The following is an 18,904-nucleotide window of genomic DNA, read 5'->3' as shown; positions in this document are numbered from 1 at the left end:
TTAAGCCTCAGAGTAGGAAGTAAGTTTGCCACTCTGGTGTAAATAATCAAATATGCAGCCTGACTCAAACCTGGCCAGGGAGGGGGCAGGTGGTGCTTGGGGCTCAGGCACATTTCTGTTCCTCCTGCCTATCCCTGGGAGCTGGTCTCCAGAAAGGAACTCAGTCCTTCTGTTTGCTGGCTAATTCTTGCATTTCCTTCCCAAATTCTGGCTCAGATTCCAGGCCTTGTGGGAGCCAATTTAGACAGCCTCTGTCTCCAGGTAAGATGCTGCCAGGTAAGTGGTGTTTTAGTGATCCACAGAATGAGGACATGCTCCTTACCATCCAGCCCCAGGGTCTCCAGTTGTTCCCTAGGCCTACTTGCTCTCTTTCCTCCGTGGACGGGGAAACCACTTGTTACCACCTTTTGGGTGAATCATGTCTCCATCATGTGTTGCTTCTTCTCTGGCTGGGCTCCATTTTCAGCCTCCTCACTATACCACTGAGTCTAACTAAGGCCCACTGCTGTGCCCAACCACAGCATTTCTTTGGTCTTTAGAGTCTGACAGCCCAAGCTTCAAATTCAGTTTCCTTCACTTGTTAGCTCTGTAGTTCCCTTACCCTCTCAGGGCTGCAGGTGTTCTTGTCCATAAAGTGGGGCTATTAATCATAGGATTGTTGTGCAAAGGGAATGAGCTCATGCATATAAAGGGCTCAACACCGCTTGGCATCATAATTGCACACTAAGCATCAGGAGAGGAAAGATGTGTAAACAGTGTAAACAGTGCTTGGCATACAGTAGGCATGGAATAAATGAATAAATAAATAATTAATAGCTACCCTAATGCTGATACCCACCTGAAGATCTTTCGGAAGCAAGTCAAGTACACTTTACCGGAGGCAGTAAGGAGACTGACCTGCACCCCCGGCCCCCAGACAAGTGAAACCATGAGAAATGGCACTCCTGCCTCACTCACTCTCCCTACCCACCTCACTGACTAATCTTTTCCCACCCACCCAACACTGAGTCATACAGACCCAATTTGTTCAAATGTAGCTCCCAGTACCAACTAGCTGAATGTAACATTGGCCAATCACCTTCCTTCACCTCGCTGAGCCTTAGTTTTTGCACCTCTAAAGTGGGGATCAAAATTATACCCACCTTCAGGGTTTTGTGAGTAATAAGAAAATAGGAATGTGCGCTGTGTCAATCACACGGGAGAGAGGATGCTTTTCATTTCTGTGGTTCCTCCTCCTTTGCATAGGCCCTGGGTGGGCCCTGCCTCCCTTCTTACCACTCTGTCCCCTTGCCCCCAATCTCACCTTCCCCTTACCTCCCCTTCACCACCCCCCCACCCGCATAAAGCTGTCACAGACCAGGACACAGCCATTTACTCTACATTTGTTTATGCCAACATTTTTTGGTGACCTGAACAAGGTGTCCATGGTGTCCATGGACAAGCTGTACCCACTGATTCAGCTGCTGATTCAGAAGAAAGAAGGCTGGGAACCCTGGGACCTCTGCCTCCCAGTCACGAGCCCTGAGCTATATTGCTCTCATTTGTCAGCAATACACTTGTCCAAGGCCATAGAAGCCAGTTAGAGGCCCTGATAAAAACCTGCTTGCTTCCCTGAACTAGGAAGCGTAGCTGGGGGTAGTTAGAAAATGATAAGGGGCGTCTACACTCCAACAAGAGAGACAGGAAATGTCCCTACCAGTCGCACAAACTAGATCACCCGAAGTGTAGGGTCAGGCATCCAGCAGTCCAGGACTGAGTGCCTTGCTCCCCCGGAGTGGTGACATTTTAACTTTAATACAGGCTCCATGCTGCCCTCTGCCAGGACCACTTTATCGTTAGGCATATGTTAGGCCTGGCATTGAGGGCCCATGAAAATGTCTTCCTCTTCATTGATTTTAACATCAGAAGAGAAAGGGGGAATAATAATGGCATATGTGTAATGAACAGTGCAGCCCAAATAATGTTTACCTTTATACCAATGCAGTTGTAAAATAGAAGTTTAAGCTTTGTTTATGGAGGAAAGGCCCAGGAAAGTCCACATGCAGCCCTGGACTCTGCTCAGTCCCAGGCCCTTCCCATTGGCTGAAGCACCACCCTCTTGTCTTAGAGTTACAGCAGCTGCCCAAGGTGACCCTAGGGCCCTCGGGAGCACTGCAGGGATCCAGGAGGCAGGGCAGAGCAAAGCAGGCCAACTCCCAGCAGGCTGTGAGGGTGGGCTAGGGGCAGAGGAGGGCAGTCTCTACCTCACTGTGCCTTCTACCATCCCTGGCCCTTTTCCCTCTATCCTGGCCAGACTGCCCTTCAGCCAGCATTCCTCAAACACATTTCCTCCTTTGTTCAACAGCTCTCATACCTACCACTCCCAGTTCTCTCCCCACTGCCCCCACTCCGCCCCCACCACACACACACTGAAGCTAGCAGTGGGAGGTGGGAGTGTCCTCTCCCTTTGCACTGGGCTCCAGTGGAAAGAACACAGGCTCAGGAATCTGGGAAGAAGTCCCCTTTCAGTCCCTTACTTGCTATGTGCTCCAGGGCATGTCTCCTTGCTTCTCAGACTCTGAAATCTCTATCCAGGAAAAGGGGGGGGGGTGCTAATACCTCACAGGAGACTTCTGAGGTTGAAAGGACATCCTCTAAGGGGAAAATGCTATAAAGTAGACACTCAGATCTGTATCCATGCATCCCTTCTTAGGCAGTGGAAGGGTTTGGTACAGTTCTCACCCACTCTACCATGCTTCTTTGGGCTCCAGTGCACTGCACACTCCGTGCCTCATGCTCTCTCATGTCTCCCTGCTGCTACACACAAATACGTAAATGCATTCAGCACACCCTCCCTAAGACCCTGTGTTGGACCCTGGGCCACAGAGATGACTCTCACTTGGTTCCTGTCCTTGACGTCCTAGCCTAAGCAAAGAGACAGGCTTGTCCGTTTGAGGTTTTGTGTGATGAAAAGTGCTGCTTGAGTCATCCACTCAAAAGGTACTTTGGGAGCTCAGAGGTGGGTTGGTTAGAAAAGGCTGGCTGAGGCTGGAAGGGTGTGAGATAAAGGAGAGCAAGCCAAAGAGAGGGAACCTTGTAGAGCGAAGGCTTGGAGTGAACAAGCCAACATAGTCAAAGGTGATGAAACACTCCCTTTATGCCTGTCAATGTACTAGGCACTGTGCTAGGTGCCTGGGCTCCTCTCAACATTCATTTTGCAGATGAGAAAGCTGAGGCTCAGGGGGCGAAGCAGGCTTGCTCAAGATCATACTGCTAAGAAATGGCAGAGCCAGGATTTGAACCCACCTCTGTGTGTCTCCAGATGCCCTCCATCAAGCCTCCCTGTCTCTCTGGGCTGTATACCACGAAGGACTCAGAGATGAACCTCGCTGCTATCCTGATCCCAGGGGCTCCCAGGTTAATGAGGGGCATGTGATTGGTACCCAAAGAACAATCATAAGAGGAGACATAAGTGAGACAGAAGCTTGGAAATAGATACAAAGGGCAATGATGACTTGGAAGAGGAAGTGAAGAAACCTTTCTGGAAGCTTCAGGGACAACTTCATGGTGGGGATTGTCAAACTGATAAAGCTTGGGAGTACTAGCTTTTTGTAATAATTGACCTAGATTGCTAAGTAATCTGCACATCTCCCCCATTTAATGTGTGGGCAAACTGGGCTCCCAAAAGATTAAATAACTTGCCCACAGTCCCACAGCTGCGAAGTGGCAGAGCTGAAACTTGAACCTGTGTCCTCCCAGTCCATGACAGTTCTATATCTGCTCATGGCAGAGGTAAGAAAAGGAGCATGTCAGGCATGTGGCAGAAGAAGGGAAGTGAAAAGAAGAAACTTGGTGGAAAAGTCAAGGCCACATCATGGGTCCTGAATGACAGGACCTGAAAAACATAGATGATACTTGACTTTTTGACTTTTGAATGATACACCTGGTTCTAAATGTAGGTGAAAGGGGTGGGAGAAGAGAGAAGTGAGGTGAGTGCCTCGTGCTAATGTCTGGGGGGAAAGGCGTGCAATGTGAGTAGTATGCCTTGGACATTGGTTAGAAGCTAGATGCAGGAGGCACAGTGGAGGTAGATCTGGCAGCATGTGGCTACCTCCCCTTTTAGACCCACATGATCCAGACCTCTACTCCACACTCCTACCCTCCCCTTGCTCGTGCATGCCAGCCATGCTCACCCTCAGAAAATGCCAACTTTGCCTCCACCCCAGGCCCATTGCATTTGCTATTTCCTCTGCCCAGAGCTCCTCCCCTTCCTCTAACTTTGCGTAGCTGATTCCTTCTCCTTCCTCAGGTCTTAGCTCACATATCACCTCCACAGAGAGGCCTTCCCTTATCATCCTGTGGAGGTAAGGGCTCAGTCACCACTGCCTTCCCCAGCTTGACTGCCTTCATCACTCTTATCATAGCTGATGTTAGCTTGTGCGTGTGTTTATCATCTCCCTCCCTCCACTTGTCCATCTCCTAAGATGTGTGCTAGAGGCTCATGGGAACCTTGTGGGGCTTGTGGTCACTGCTGCATTCTCTGTACCTCCAGGCTGCCATATATGCCAGACTTTCGGCAACTACTTGTTGAATGGCAGAATGTATGAGAGCTCGGATTGATGGATGGATACCTGTATGCATTGGTCATGGGGAAAGGCGAGAGGGAGGGCAGAGTTCTGGCTGATTTAGAGATTGGGGCGAGGATGACAACATTGCCAACAGAGGTAGGGCAGGCAGTGGGGAGCAGATTACATGTGGGAAGATGAGGAGTTTGGCTTGGGCCTGGTGAGTCTGATATGCAGGAGGGGCCTATAGGTAGACAGGCCCACTCACACAGTGGAAAATATTGGCCTGAGCTCAAGGAAGTGATGAGGCTCTGGGAGGGACAGGGGATATCTGCCCCAAAGTGTAAACTGTAAACATGGGCACCAGTGAGGTCTCTGATGAGCAAGCTGAGGCAGAGAGGAGGAAATGGAAGAACTCGGGGGAATGACCGAGGTTGAGGTGGGCCAGAGAGAGAAGAGAAATGAAAGGGGCAAGGGAAGAGGGTCATGAGCTGTGGTTCAAAGAAGTGGGAAGAGCTCTCCTTGAATGGAGAAAGGAGGGCTTCTGGAGGGAAGATAGGTCCAGGGAGCCAAGTTCTCAAGGAGGAAGTGGAATGAAAAAACAATCAGTACTTAGGATACAAAAAGGCCACTGGGATGTTTTGAACCTGATGAGGAGGTGGGTTTGTCCAGCATGGGGGCAGCTGAGGTTACGGAGGTTGAAGAGCCAAGGAGGTATATAGGACCTCGATGCCAAGGAGAACATAATCCACACACCCGCCCACCCACCCAAGCCCAGGCCCTTAGCACAGAGGCTGCCTGGCAAGGGGGAGGCAGGTAGGAGGCTGGGTAGGGGCGACTACCATTTATTCGTGTCTACCATTTATTCGCGTCCACTGTGTGCTACACACTGTGTGGCCACAGTCATGGCCATTGACTCATTCAACCCTAATGACAACATTGCAGTATGTAAGTAATTATCAGCCTTATCTTCTGTGAGGAAAAAGATATCAGAAAGGTTAAATGTGTCACTGAAGATCACAGCCAGGAAATGACGCAGCTCAGTGTGAACCTGGGTCTACCATCTATTCTCAGCCACTCTGGCAACAGGGCACCGGGGATTCAAAGCTAACAAACTGAAGCTCTGAGATACATTGTCCAGTTTCCACGTGAGACCTGCCAGCTGCCTGGCTTCTTTGAGGAGCTGCAACAGGGGAAACACAGGAGGAGAGAATACAGGAAACAGGGTTGAGAATTTGAAGGGGAGAATCGTCTAGCATTGGGGAAAAGAAGAGATCAAGTTAGGACAGGCTGAGGTACACGACTGAGGGCTAGAAATGGTCACAGGCAGTGTTTCCCATGTGCCTGGAACTGAGAGGCCCCATCATCACCGCACCCACAGGCCACGGTGGTCCATTTGTTGACTGCACAGTGGGCCCGTCAGAGAGGCTGCTTTATGGAGGGGAATGACACTAAGGCCCAGAGAAGCTCCCTTACTTGCCACTAACTCTCCCAGAATGCCAGATATGGGGAACCACCCTGGGAAGTTGGTGCCGGGCATGGGTCCAGAGCTGGAAGGTGGGAGGAATTCTCTGGCTCTTCCAAGAATCCCCCTCATACACAACTCTTTGTCTCCTTGTGATTGTCACCCATTGACAGCATGCTCAACGCTATGCTCTGTACCATTGCCATAGCCTCCTTCCGTGACCAGGTCAGGTGGTGCTTAAAGGTCAGAAGGTCCCCTGGCTGCTCTTGTCTGCCTCAAACTACTGGCTGGAGCTTCCCCCTAGTGTCCCTTAACACCATCACGGCTTGAGCCATCTCCCATCTCCCATACTGAAATGAGGGGTAACTCCACTGTTCTCCCACAGGCAAAGTGCTGATGGGACCTCTGTTCCACCTCACTCCCTCCTGAGGCTAGCTGAGATCCCCAGGTGGCAGCAGTGAAGACAGGCCAAAGGCATGTAGGGACAGCCGAACCCAAGAGAAGAGAACGAAAGGTAACAGAGAAGTGGGACTTGACAGATGCCCCACCCAACCTGTCCAGGTGGAGCAGGGCAGGCCCAACACAACACTTTTACTGAGCCAAGCTTGTGCCAAGCATTGTGCCAAGCTGTCACTGGCCTGCTTGGCCCATGAGGAGGCTGAGCTTCAGCTAGAGGGAGAGCAGCAGGACCTGTTTGCCCCAGGCAACCCAGCAGCACTCAATGGGTACAAACATAGATTGGATCGCGTTGCCTATACTTCCTCTCTAGCAGCCCCTAGGAGCTTGGGAACTTTATGGCCACAGCAGTGGGGCCAAGATACCCCTTTCCTTCAGGGAAATAAAGGTGAGGGGGCCTTTCTAGCCCCCTGGGCTTTGCTGGCCACTGGTGCCAGACCAGAGGCTGCCTTCGGGCACTCTGACCTCTCTTAGGCTGCTTTATGGGGAAAACATGGTCTCCAAGCTGTCAGGGGCTGGGTTTTTTCACTCTTCATCCTGAAGCCTGGGCTGTGGGTAGCAGGTGAAGGAAGGAAAGCATAGCCAGGGGCATTTCTCCCTAGGGCTACTGTTAGGATGCCTGAGGTCATGATTGTGTGCCACACAGACTGGAGACCCTGGCCAGATCAAGGGATAGGATAGAAATCTGTGGCTTCTGCCCACACCCTGGCTTCTGGGAGTCCCACAATCCCCACCCCCAAATCACCTCCCAAAGAGAAGAACTGAGGCCCTCCCCAATCCTACCGTGGCCTACCCCCAAATCCTACACCGGTAATGTTCACAATTTCTGACACTAACACAAAGCCCACAGTTGTAACCTGCCCTTGGTCCCTAACCCATCATCTCAGGGAAGACAGCCACACAACCAAAGTCCATCTCTAGTATTGCTTTATTGTTCTGCTGAGGGGTCACATGGTTCCTGCCTTCAGCCTCCGTCATCTTAAATGCCCTGTCCCCCTCAGGCTTTCCTGACCCCTGCTCGCGCCCACGGATTATAATATACTCACAATAGAATACGTGTGCATATACAGATGTGCATATATATGTATCTATCTATATATATATACACACAAATACATATATATATATATTCTGACTGTACAGTATTTATAGGTACAAATAAAATAGGCTTAAAAATTACAGCATTGGCTGGAACCCATCCCACTCCAGTTCACTGAGCTGAAAGAAAAATGAAGCACCTGTTGGCATTTGAATGTCATTTGGAATTCCACATAAGCCAAGATGGCTGCTGGGTGGGGATGGATCAGGTTTAGATCAAGCCGCAGCTGGCTGAGGTGACACTCGGCCCTTCCATCTGGAGGACCAGCTGCCTGAAGCAGGGGCCAGGTCTCTGCTTGATGACAGGGCTCTTGTGTCAGCCTGTTACCACAGGCAGGAGGAGCAGGAGAAGGGACATGGACACAGATATGTGTCTCTTCACTACTGTCTGCTTTTGCTGGGCCTATGTAGTGGGATTGAGCCCATTTGCTCTCCAAACATAAGAGTATGTGACCAAAGGCCACACAGGACACTGGCGAGTGGCAAATAAAGTAGGGGGCCCAAGCCAGGGAGACTGGTTCACTGGTATCCTGAGACCTGAGAAAGGGAGCCCCCTTTCACCCCCATTCCCATATCCCAGGCTGCCCCAAACCATCCTGCTGCCTACTGCTAGTGCCACTCTTTAAATCAGCCTCGTAAAAATCAGTATCGTATTGACACAAATCAAACAGTTCACGGTGGTTGGGCTGCCCTGTGCTCACCTTCTCTAATTCCCTTTCTCTGAAAAAGCCAGTTCAGAGCCAAATATTAGACCCAAAGGCAGGATCAGAGCCTCCTGCCAACCTCAAAGGGAACTGAGCACCCAAAAGGATGGCTTGGCCTCCCTGAGCGGCAGAGACCTGGACGCACACCCTGCTGTCTATCTCCTTCCCCCTGCGGGTGGGGGAGCTGACAAGGTTTCAGATGGATGGTGCCTTGTTGTGGGCCAGTAGTGTCGCAGCAGTCGTCTTCTTTGGAAAATGACTCCTCCCTCTTAGGAGGACAGAACACAGGCTCTTGGGTGCAGGTGGAGTAGAGTCAGGGCACTTGAAATTCTCTTCCCCTCCCTTATACATGTGGAAGAGCTTCAGGCAGCCAAGGGGACAGGAGGCTGCCAGATCAGCAAGGGCCGCGCTCTGCCCCTGGAAGCAACACATGAGGGCTGCTCTCCTCCCCTTACCCGCTTTCCTTCTCCCTTGGTGCCAAGGGGCCTGGTAGGGAGTGACGCTCATAACTTTGTCTCAGGGCCAGCTGCCTGTAGGGTGGGGAAGGAGTCCCGGATCTTTGCCACTTCCATGGCACACAGGTGCCCAAAGACTTTGTTGTACCAGTCAGGAGAACGGCCCCTGTGGAGGTAGAAGCAGGCCAGCATGAGCCATGGTTATGGCCTGGAGCCCTTGCCCAGAGGAAGGAAGAAAGGACTTGCCCTCAGCCCCCTGGGACAGACGGCATGGGACAGAGGTGGGGAGAGTGCCAGGGCTGCAGGTGACCCAGTACCTGAGATCAGCACGGCAGATGTGAGTGAGCCGGGAGCGACCCAGGCCACAAGGCTCCATGAGGTACTGGGAAGTGAGCATCATAGCCCGCACCCCTGACTCTGGCACCGGTTGCTCAGGATCCAGGGACTGGGAGACTAGCAGGCAGCCACCACGGGGCAGGTCGGAGCGCCACATCCTGCAGGAAAGGGACATGCACAGTCAGGTTCCTGGCATCCATTCCTGGTCCACCTCCCTAGTCCCCCATGTGTAGCAGGCTGCCAGCCAGAACCCCTCACCGGAGCACCACAAAGTCACGGCAGGGATGGGGTGCCATGCTGTCGGTGACATAGTGGTACAGCTCTACGCCGGGCATCAAGGCCTCCAACACCTGGGCTCGCAGCAGGTCCTCGTCCCAGAGGGCCCTCTCCCGCAGAACACGGTGTAGCACCACGGCCGGAGGGGCTGCCACCTCAGTGGACACCTTCCACACACGCAGGGGGTGCCCGTCTGGTGCCTGTGAGCCATGGGAGTGGGGATGGGGGACAGCCGTCAGAGCCGGAGAACACCCACTCTGCACCCCCATCCCCCGGTTCCAACCAGGCTGTCCTCATTTTATCTCCTGAAAATGGAAGTCTTGCAGGGGCGCTCTGCTAGCCCTAGCCACATCCAGACAGGCTGTCCCTTTGTGCCCTGTCCTCTCAGTCCTTTCTGGATGTCTGCTTCTCCACCTAGTCAAAAGCACAGAGAGATGTTGAGACGCACATCCTCTGGGGCCTACTAGGCTCTACCATGAAAGGGACACGGGGCTTAGAATTCCTGGAGGTGAACAGGAAGAGAAGATGGTGATCGTCCTGAAGGAACTCACCATCGAGCCCAGGCAGGAGGCCAAGGGCATAGCAATCAGAGCCTCTCATCCCCATCCCATAAGGAAAGTTTCACTATGACTGGCGCAAACAGAGCAAACCTTGGGCTTGCAGTCTTACTTGTCATTGCAACTCAAGAAAGAAGATGGCTAGTGCCAAGACAACGACAGAGAAGTCATCTCCAGTTTGGGACATGACAGGAGGCTCTGAATGAAGGAGAAGGCATATCAAATCAAGGCTTCCTGTGGCTTGGAACAGGTAATGCTCAGGCCAGGTCAGCCCAAGTAGCAAGACGGCAGGGGCGGAAGCCCAAAGGTGCAAGTGTGAGGGGCTCAGCATGGCCATAGTGCAGAAAGATACGAGAGGCGAGGCTCTGCAAAGAGTGAAATGTCTGCAGTGGGGCTTTGGTACAGGAATTCTGGCCCATGATGCCCAACAGAGAGCCCCTGGTCTCATCAGGGTCCTGGTTCCTTAAGGTCCTCGACTCTTCCAGCTGACATCTTCCAAGGTCAAGCCAAGGCATGCTGAGACTGGCAGGGTGGCTCCCTCCCTGGGGCCTCTTGACCTCCCTGCGTGCACTGCCCACGCTACCCGCTCCGTGGCAGCCACGGGCATTGCGTTCCTTACCTTCCTGCAAGCCAGCTCCGTGTGCTGGGGCCCTGGCATACTCATCCAGCCCTTGAAGCGCTCGGCAGCATCGCGGAGCAGCTCCTGGATGCTCTCCTCCATGTAGAGGCTCATGCTCACACCTGCAGCTTGGGCCCGCCGCAGCTCGGCCAGGGCTGGCCCAGGAGGACTGAGCTCAGCTGCGCTGTAGGAGCCACACAGTTGCAGCACCATGTCCTGGGGGACCTGGGAGAGCACACACACACTGGGGCCATGGGCAGCAACAGAAGGTTCGGGGCCCATCCATCCCAGAACCCATGGGATCTCTCAGGTCCATGTTCAGGGCCACTAGAGAGGTCTGGCTGTAGGAGTGAGGTAGATAAAAAACCTGATAGGACAGGAGTGGGAAGTTGAGGGGGTACGTGTCAAGCTGGGCCCTGCCCCTGACCGGGGGTGTGAAGCTCTGTTCTGGTGGTTCCCCTGATCTGGGCCTAGGGTTACTCACTTGGAAAAGTTTCTTGCAGTCACTGATCATGTGTGATAGGCCCTGGGTGGCAGCCATGTTCTCACTCAGGTCCCTAGGGCCTGGCCGGCCAACCAGGCTGCGTTTGCTCCTGATCCTGGAGGGCAGGGGAGGAGAGGATGGTGCATTGGCTCAAGACAATATGGCCGGCTTCAAGCCCCCCCCCCCCCAAACCAATCAACACAAAATAACTGCAACCCTTTAGAAGGACCTGCTTTGAAAACATCCATGCAGTCCCAGGCCCCTGAAGAGTCAGGCTGACCCCTTGTGGTTATGCCTGGGAACTGCAGGGCCAGCCCTAGAGGGCCTGCCATCCAAAGGGAGCCAAACCCTCCAGCTCCCACATCACACCGCGCCCTACTACATTCTGCCCTTTTTCACCTGGGTGAGGGGTTATCCTTCTTGGAGGCGTTGAGATGGAAGATGGAGGGTGCCAGGCACACGGCTAGGTTGCCGGCTGTCATCTGGTTTTCCTCAGCAGAGGCAATGTCACTTAGGAAATAGAGCAGGGTCTGTAGGACCTCTCGGTTCTCATCAGGGAGCAGCAAGGTGGCAGCCTGCGCTGCTGCCAACCACTGATCTTTGGGGAGGACTGTGAGAAAGGAATGGCAGAAGGGCTTTCTTACTCCCCTAAAGCTTCTGGCAACAAATTTCCTACTTCTAGGAATGCAGAGGGCACAGCAGTCCCAAAGGAAGTCAGTGAGAGGAAAAGGTAAAGATGGGCTCTGGGAGGTCTCTGGGTCCTAGACCAAACCCCACTCTAATGGACAATGTACATTTAGGGAAGCCCCTGTCTTTCCTCAGGGCTTTAGACCATCTTTCTGTATAATGGGTTTGGGGAATAGAATGTGGTCTCCCGGGGTGCCTGGGGGGGCTCATTCATTAAGCGTCTGCCTTTGGCTCAGGTCATGATCCGGGGGTCCTGGGATCAAGCCCTGCATCGGGCTCCCTGCTCAGGAGACAGGCTCCTTCTTCCTCTCCAGCTCTCACTGCTTATGTTCCCTCTCTCACCATCTCTCTCTCTCTCTCTCTCTCTCTCTCTGTCAAATAAATAAATAAAATCCTTTTTTTTTTTTTTTTTTTTTTTTAAGAATGTGGTCTCCCTTCAAGGGTGGTAGGGCCTTTCCAACTCCAGATAGCAGATCATCCAACGAGCTCATTCCTATGTATGGCTAGATTTGCCCACATGGGGTTTATCTCTCACAAGCCCCAGGATTCTGGGAGCTTGAGAACGGGGCAGGCATCTGGCGACAATTGCAGGTGACTCACGCTGGTAGATCTGCAGGAAAGTGGTGGTGAGCTTGCTGGTGAAGATAGGCTCTGGTAGGTCCCGGAAATACTGCTTCAGCAAGTCAGCCACATCATAAGCTGACTGGCCCTCGTAGCAAACATTGTCTGGGGACATCTCATTCATTTGGCGCAGGTTCTGGATCCTGGACTTCACCCCCGACTTGCGGAATATGCCCACCTGGCCCATGCAGGAAAGGAAGGGAGGGAGACGTGCAGGGCAGGGGTGGGGTGGGGAGGAAGATTATGATGAGGCCAGGCCCAGGCTGGGTGTCAGGAGTGTAGTCCACCCCAGAGACTTCCAAGCTTGCCAGGCTTCCTGCCTGGAAAATGGCAACACCAAAGAGAAGGGTTGTTACAGCCTCAAGGTCAAAGAGAAAGATAGCTGTAGCAGGAATGAGCAGGAAAAGGACCTAGGCTAAGGCAGGCTTCCACAGATGGCGCCTACAGTGCCTGGGCCAGAAAGAAGTGGGCAGAGAGCTGGGCAGAGGGGAGCTTCAGCTCAGGAAAGTCCAGAAAGGTTTCTCGTGGGCTAGAAAGTCCCCAGTGGTCCCCCCACCCAGTTCCTTGGCCTTGGATTTCTTCCCCAGGGCTGTCTCCCTGCAGGTCCCCCAGTAGGGCTCACCTGGTCCAGGCACTGGCTGCGCAAGTAGCGCATGGCTTGCTGGATGCTCTGCGGCAGCGGCTGGCCTGTGCGCTGCACATGTACAAGGGGCGGCACCCCAAACACGTGCTGGCCCCGGTAGTCTGGGCTCTTGTTCCTTTTCATGAACTTGGGCACTGACCTGTTTGGGGCAGTAACAAGAGGTCCACTGAGAGCCATGGGCCCAGTCCAGATGTAGCCTGGAGACTGTGCAGTCTCAGGTGTCTCGGGCAGGGATGGGGGCGGGTGGGGTAAGAAACACACCGTGTCCCCAGGGCCAACACTCCCTGAGCACCTGTTCAGGGCCCAGCCCTAGGGAGTCCCAGAGGAACACAGGGAGCTCTCAGGCTGCTTGAGGGGATAACTGCATCGACAGGCAGGGACACTATATGTGGTCGGGGGTGGAACAAGCAAGAACTTAGGGGAAGACCTACGAGGAAGGGGAACTGTACCTAGTGGATCAGAGAAGCCTTCAGGGAGGATGTGGGCATTCAGCAGGCTCTTGAGGGACAGGTAGGTGTTGTCCCAGAGAAGAAATGGGGAAAAGGTATTCCAGGCAGAGAGAATAGTATGGACAAAGGCAAAGAAGCAGGGGAAGAAAAGAGTATGGCATACTGAGGGAAGAGCAATGACCCCAGTGGCCTACCTGGTGGCATTGCCTGAGGGCAGCAGGCTAAGGAACCCAACAGCTGGGGCAGGGCCAGAACATGAAAGGGTCATGATAGGAAGGAAGCTGGACCTTCTTTGGTTCCAGCAGTGGTTGTGGGGGAGGGAAGAGGGAGACGGGGGCACGAAGGGTGTTTATCAGGAGAGCAGCAACTAAAGCTGCCTTTCAGGACAATCTCACTGGTGGCAGCCTGGAGGCTAGGATGGAGGAGGTGCGGCTTGAGGACCTAGGGTCCCCTACCCCCACTCCTCCTTGCACACAGCACACACATGCACACACATCCCAGGAGCACCCCCCCCCATACACACACACAGACACATGTGCAAGCCATGCTGGCCTCTCGGGCCTCAGCCTCTCCGGCTGCCTAGCACAACCTACCATTACTGGCTTCTGGGCCCCTCCTACTTGTACCCACCTTCTGGGGGCTGACCCTCCCAGGGTCCTGGATTGGGAACAGGGAGGGAGTTGGGACCTGGGCAAGAAGCTCCCCACCAACCCTCTGTGGCCCAGGAGTGCTCACCAGACCCATCCTGGCTTGTGGGGCACAGTGTACTTCTCCATGAAGGCGGTGAGCCGCAGCAGTGAGCCCTTGTGCAGGAGGTGGATCTGGCCGGCGAACTGGCGGTTGATCTCCAAGGACTCTGAGTTGAGGCTGGGCCGGTGGGAGTTCTGGAAGCTGTGCCAGCGGAGCTTCCTGATAAAAGATAGGAGGTGGGCCGAGAAGGCCAAGGGAACAGGTGCAGATAAATCTTAGGAAAGTTTGCACTCTTCTGGTCCCTTTATTCTCCCCCAAAGAAAGCAAATGCGGGGAGATACGACCACTGTCAGCACTGCTACTGGGCCCCAGGGTGAAATACTGAACGCCAGTTTCCAGGGCTGTCTGGTGGCCAAGATGCCGTCGGGGTGGGTGGCCCAGAGCTGAGGCCCATCTAGGGCCATCTAGGGCCAACAAGCAGCACCATTACTCTGCTTCCAAGACTGCAGCAAAGGGGCTGCTCTGAGAACCCAAGGTGGCAAAGCTGGAGATGAGAGACCGTCTTCTCTAATACCTTTGATTGGCACATGGGGAAAGCAAGGCCCAAAGAGGAGCTAGAATTTGCTCAAAATCACAGCAGAGGCAGGCCCTGAACTTAACCTGGAGGGAACACAGACCCTGCCCCTGGGCCTCAGGACTAACATACTGGCTTGAGGGAGAGTTGTATGAGGGAGAGAGGGAAAGGAAGAGAAGGAGGAGGAGGGACGGGGATGGGGAGAGACAGAGAGACATGACAGAGTCCTCTGTCCCCACCCCTGCTCAAAACTCCCACCTGCAGGGTCTAGTAAGCGAGGCCCCAACGCCTGAATCTCGTCGTTCACGTGGTGCTGATGCCCGAAGTTCAGCTGGTGAGCCTCTGGCCTCGGGCTCATTCGCAGAGGCTCCACTACTGTCCAGTTCACTGGAGGAGGCCACGGTGTCAGGAATGGAGTGTCCTTCTTCCATAGACAGGCTGGAGGCTGAGGTGGGTTCTCCACCTGAATTCGCCTCCTGACCATTATCTTGGGCTGGACCCAGGGCCTCAGTATCGGCCTCAGCCTGTGCCTGTGCCAGGGGCTCAACCTCAGCCCTAACCTGAATCTGAGCTGGGACTACTGGCTGGACATCAGCCTGGCCCAGGGCCGAGGACCCTTGGCGGGCTGGAGCCTCCACCTGGGCCAGAGCCTCAGCTTGCCCTCCGACCTCAACCATGGCCATCTCTACGGATGAAATGACTTCCTCCTCTTCTTCCCCCTCTTCCTTCTCTCTAGTCCGCAGGTCTGGGTAGATGGCCTGAGACCAGAGTTCCACCCGTTGCTGCAGCCCCCACACATGCTGGAGAATGTCATCTAGGTGGGCATAGCTGCTGCTGCCCTCCTCCTCCTCCTCAGCTTCAGCGCCAGCCAGGACAGGCTCCGCTGGGTACAGCTTGGGCATGTTGTCATAGATGCTGGCATGGCTGCCTGTGGAGCCACAGGAGCCCCGACGCCCCTCACAGCCCCGGGGCCTCCCTGGCTGCCAATCTGCCAGGCGGTGTCCGTCCTCAGGAAACAGGCTCTCAATGGACAGGGAGCGAGGGAATGTGCCTGGTTTGTGGTCCCTGGGCACGTGTACAAGGCAGTCACCCTGGTGCGCCCGCTGTGGATGCTGAAATGCGGCCACAGGCCAGGCCTCCCAGGCCCTTGGGGTTGCAGCGCCACCGTCACCAGCTGAGGTGGCCGCCCTGTTCTTGGCCTTGTAGAATCCAGCAGAGAGGAAACTGCGGCGACTGCAGAAAGAGGAGGGTTTGCTGGTCTTCTCTAAGGTGGCTGGGCCACGCTCAGGCTCTGCTTGCTGACCACAACCCTTCTCCTTCCGCCTGAGAGATTCAAGGTGCTTAAGGAAGCTACGAGAACGGTGCTTCTTGGCTTTGTCCCGGGGACCCTTTTGGCCCTGGGTGGGGCTAAGGAGGAGCTGATTACTTGGACTGGGGACATGGCAGGGTGAGGGCAGGTCCTCTGGCTCCAGTGATAGGCCCACAGTGATGGCTGGCAGGGAAGTGGCGCTGAGCTCTGTGAGGACACTCTCACAGCTGGAGGTCCCCGGCAGGCCAGGGCTTGGGGGGGCCAGCAGGTCAGAGGACCCTCCGTGGGACCAGAATTTACTTTTTTGCTGGACAGCCCAATGGTTGCTGATGGTACACTGCTCTTCTTCTTCTGAGTCTTCATTCTGGGGACGGAACCATGGGGTCAGGTCAAGTCAGAGAAGTCCACTCCCCAAGCCCTTGTTGGTACCCCCAACACTCTGCCTCCAAACTCTTGGGGGACTTTGAGGCAAAGGGCCCCGCTTTCTGACAGAGGACATGTCCTAGGTGGGGAGCTGGCTCTGGAAGCAACAGAATAAGATGGGGAAACCCTGACCCACAAATGAGAAGCCACTTGCCCAAGGTCATACAGTGGCATGCTGTGAGTCAGTGAGAGAGCCAGGGTTAGAATCCAGGTGTCTTGACCTCTTGTCCTCAGCAGCTCCCCAAGCCTCTAGGCTATGGTCTTAGATTAGAACTATGTAATGCCAGAACTAGAAGGGGATTTTAAGATTTTCTAATTCTCTCCTTTGCAATATGGGGAAATCAAGGCCCAGAGAGGGGAAGAGGCTTGCTCAAGGCCACTGAGCTGTTGGTGGCAGAGCTGGGACCAGGTTCCAGGGGTTTCCTGTTTCCCAGTCCAGCTTAGCTGAACCTCCTGGCTCCAGATCTCTAGTGGAGAAAGCCCTAGAAGAAACCCATGAAGCCGGACCCTACAGAAAGATGAGGTCATCAGGGCTACATGTGGACTGAGGATCTTCTCCGTCTCTTCAGTCTCACATTGGTAGAGTCAGAAAGGCCCCTTGAGGCTATTAATGCTCCCCTCCAGTTCAGTGCAGAGATGGGGAAAATGAGGCTCAGGGGTATAAGACCTCATGGGGACATGGCTGGGGATCTTGACTCCTCAGCTCATATAGACTATGATTTTTCTACCACATTATTCTGTCTCTGCTCCCTAGGCAAGGATTTCTTGCCATCACAAAGCAGACGAGGCAGATAGATTTCCCTGAGGAAGGGCCATCACTGGATCAGGTTATGAGTAAACTCAGTGGGGAGAGGGGTACCGAGGCGGGTGTGTGAGGCCACGGGCCAGGGTACTTGTTCTCATACTCCAACCTCTAAGCCACACTTGCCAAAACACAGAAGGATCATAGAGTCCCTTATACTTCACTCCCAGGCTAGACCAAGGCACTGCTCTGTACACCCCAGAGTCCCAGGACCCTGGAGCTACTTTTGCAAGTGGTCTGCATATATCCTGGGTTCCCCCATGGTGCCACAAGTCCCCAGGCCCCACCCTTGCCATGACTCACCTGCTTGCTTTGAAAGTGAACTTCCAGTTTCATTGAGGCACAATTGTTCAAGGTCATCAGCCTCCTGTAAGGAAAGAAAGCAGCACTCAACCAAGGGTCCCAGCCAAAGCCTGCAGGGCATGATCTACCAAGACAGTCCCAAGATGCCATCCACTACTTTACATGCTTGAGCCATCAGAACATCTCCAAAGACCTGGTGTTCAGGAAGCTTTCAGTGCCAGACACAGTGCTAGGGAGATCGTGGCTTCTGTCCTCTGGGAGCTCATATATGCACAATAAACCACGACAGAGATGGGGCAAGTTTAAGAACAGTATATAGGGAGGTACAGCCGCCATACAGAGGGTGGGACAAGGAACTTCCGCAAAGGGGGATGGGATTCGGAAGGAGAAAAAGAAAAAAAAAAAAACTGGGAACTTCTATCACAGGCTTCCACAAGAGGCTGTGACAAGGTAGAGAGGAAAACAGTCAGTAAACAGACCAGTGCTGGTGTGACAGAGGCGCTGAGGCTGATACGGTTGGTCAGAGCCCGATTGCAAAGCTGCCTCGTGTTTAAAAAGCTTTACTTTCCTCTGTAGGCAGCTGCACACACCAAGCGGAGGGGCACCTGCTTGGAAGCTGAAACTGGGAGCCGTAGAGAGTCTGGATCAGGGTGAGGAGGGGAATGGCAGGAAGGCCAGTTAGTAGGCTACAGAACTGGATCCAAAAGGTTGTGGTTTGGCCTGAAACACGGCCCAAACCAGTGTAAGCAGAGGGGCGACAAAGCAGAGGAATGTCTGGGGAATGGAACTGAAGGGAGAAAATGAATCAAGGCCAGATCTTGGCTCTCTGGCTCGAGTGCCTGTGTGGCGAGGAGTCACGGACACAGAAAACAGAGTGAGCAGTATGACTGCTGCAGAGAAGCTTTGTTACAGGCTGGGCTCCTCCTCTGGTGAAAGGGCTGGGGACTGATTCTTTCCCAGGGAAGCCCACAAGCCGGGCCTTGACTTCTCAGGCCTGGCCCTCAGCGCCCCCTACCTGCACAGGGCCCCCAAAGAGTCCTCGTCCAGAAAACCGTGGTCCTTCTTCACAGAGCCAATATCCAGAGGAAACAGACCTTCTGTATGGCGGAAAAGAAGCCAAGATGAGTCACGGTAGTAGTAGGTCAGAAACTCAGTGCCAGCAACCCTTGAGGAGGAAAAAGGGGAGGCCAGGGAAGAGAGGAGGCTGGAAGGCAAAAAGCAAAGCAGAAGGAGCAAGCCTGGAGTAAAGGAGAAGCCCAGGGAGCTTGGGGTTGACCATCAGAGGCAAGTCCAGGGTTGAGGGAAAGGAGGGTTGAGCTGGATGAGAGGACCCAGCAATAAGCAGGTCCCTGGGAGATCGCGGGCCCGAGGACTTGGGTGACCGTCAAGAGCCAAGCTCGCGCCCTCCC

The 18,904-nt window shown here is 54.0% G+C and overlaps 1 protein-coding gene across 4 annotated transcripts in view; it reads right to left on the bottom strand.

Annotated features, from left to right (window-relative positions):
- Positions 1–7,375: 7,375 nt before the first annotated feature.
- STARD8 (StAR related lipid transfer domain containing 8) overlaps positions 7,376–18,904 on the bottom strand; it is a 40,888-nt gene continuing 29,359 nt past the window's right edge. For 2 of the 4 annotated variants that reach the window (XM_032330010.1, XM_032330013.1), the window contains exons 3-14: positions 18,511–18,592; positions 17,496–17,559; positions 14,917–16,331; positions 14,130–14,303; positions 12,925–13,084; positions 12,282–12,480; positions 11,394–11,604; positions 10,995–11,109; positions 10,511–10,735; positions 9,317–9,534; positions 9,040–9,216; positions 7,376–8,888 (exon numbers count right to left, since the gene is read on the bottom strand). In XM_032330010.1, the coding sequence (XP_032185901.1) occupies positions 8,771–8,888; positions 9,040–9,216; positions 9,317–9,534; positions 10,511–10,735; positions 10,995–11,109; positions 11,394–11,604; positions 12,282–12,480; positions 12,925–13,084; positions 14,130–14,303; positions 14,917–16,331; positions 17,496–17,559; positions 18,511–18,592 (3,158 nt within the window). In that variant the 3' untranslated portion in view covers positions 7,376–8,770. Of the gene's footprint in view, positions 8,889–9,039; positions 9,217–9,316; positions 9,535–10,510; positions 10,736–10,994; positions 11,110–11,393; positions 11,605–12,281; positions 12,481–12,924; positions 13,085–14,129; positions 14,304–14,916; positions 16,332–17,495; positions 17,560–18,510; positions 18,593–18,904 lie in introns of those variants that run through there. The other 2 variants (XM_032330012.1, XM_032330011.1) reach the window with 2 other exon arrangements.

Source organism: Mustela erminea, chromosome X (assembly GCF_009829155.1).
Source record: "Mustela erminea isolate mMusErm1 chromosome X, mMusErm1.Pri, whole genome shotgun sequence".
Lineage (NCBI taxonomy): Eukaryota > Metazoa > Chordata > Mammalia > Carnivora > Mustelidae > Mustela > Mustela erminea.
The sequence above is the reverse complement of the archived record's forward strand: the minus strand, read 5'-3'. Positions and strand labels throughout refer to the sequence as shown.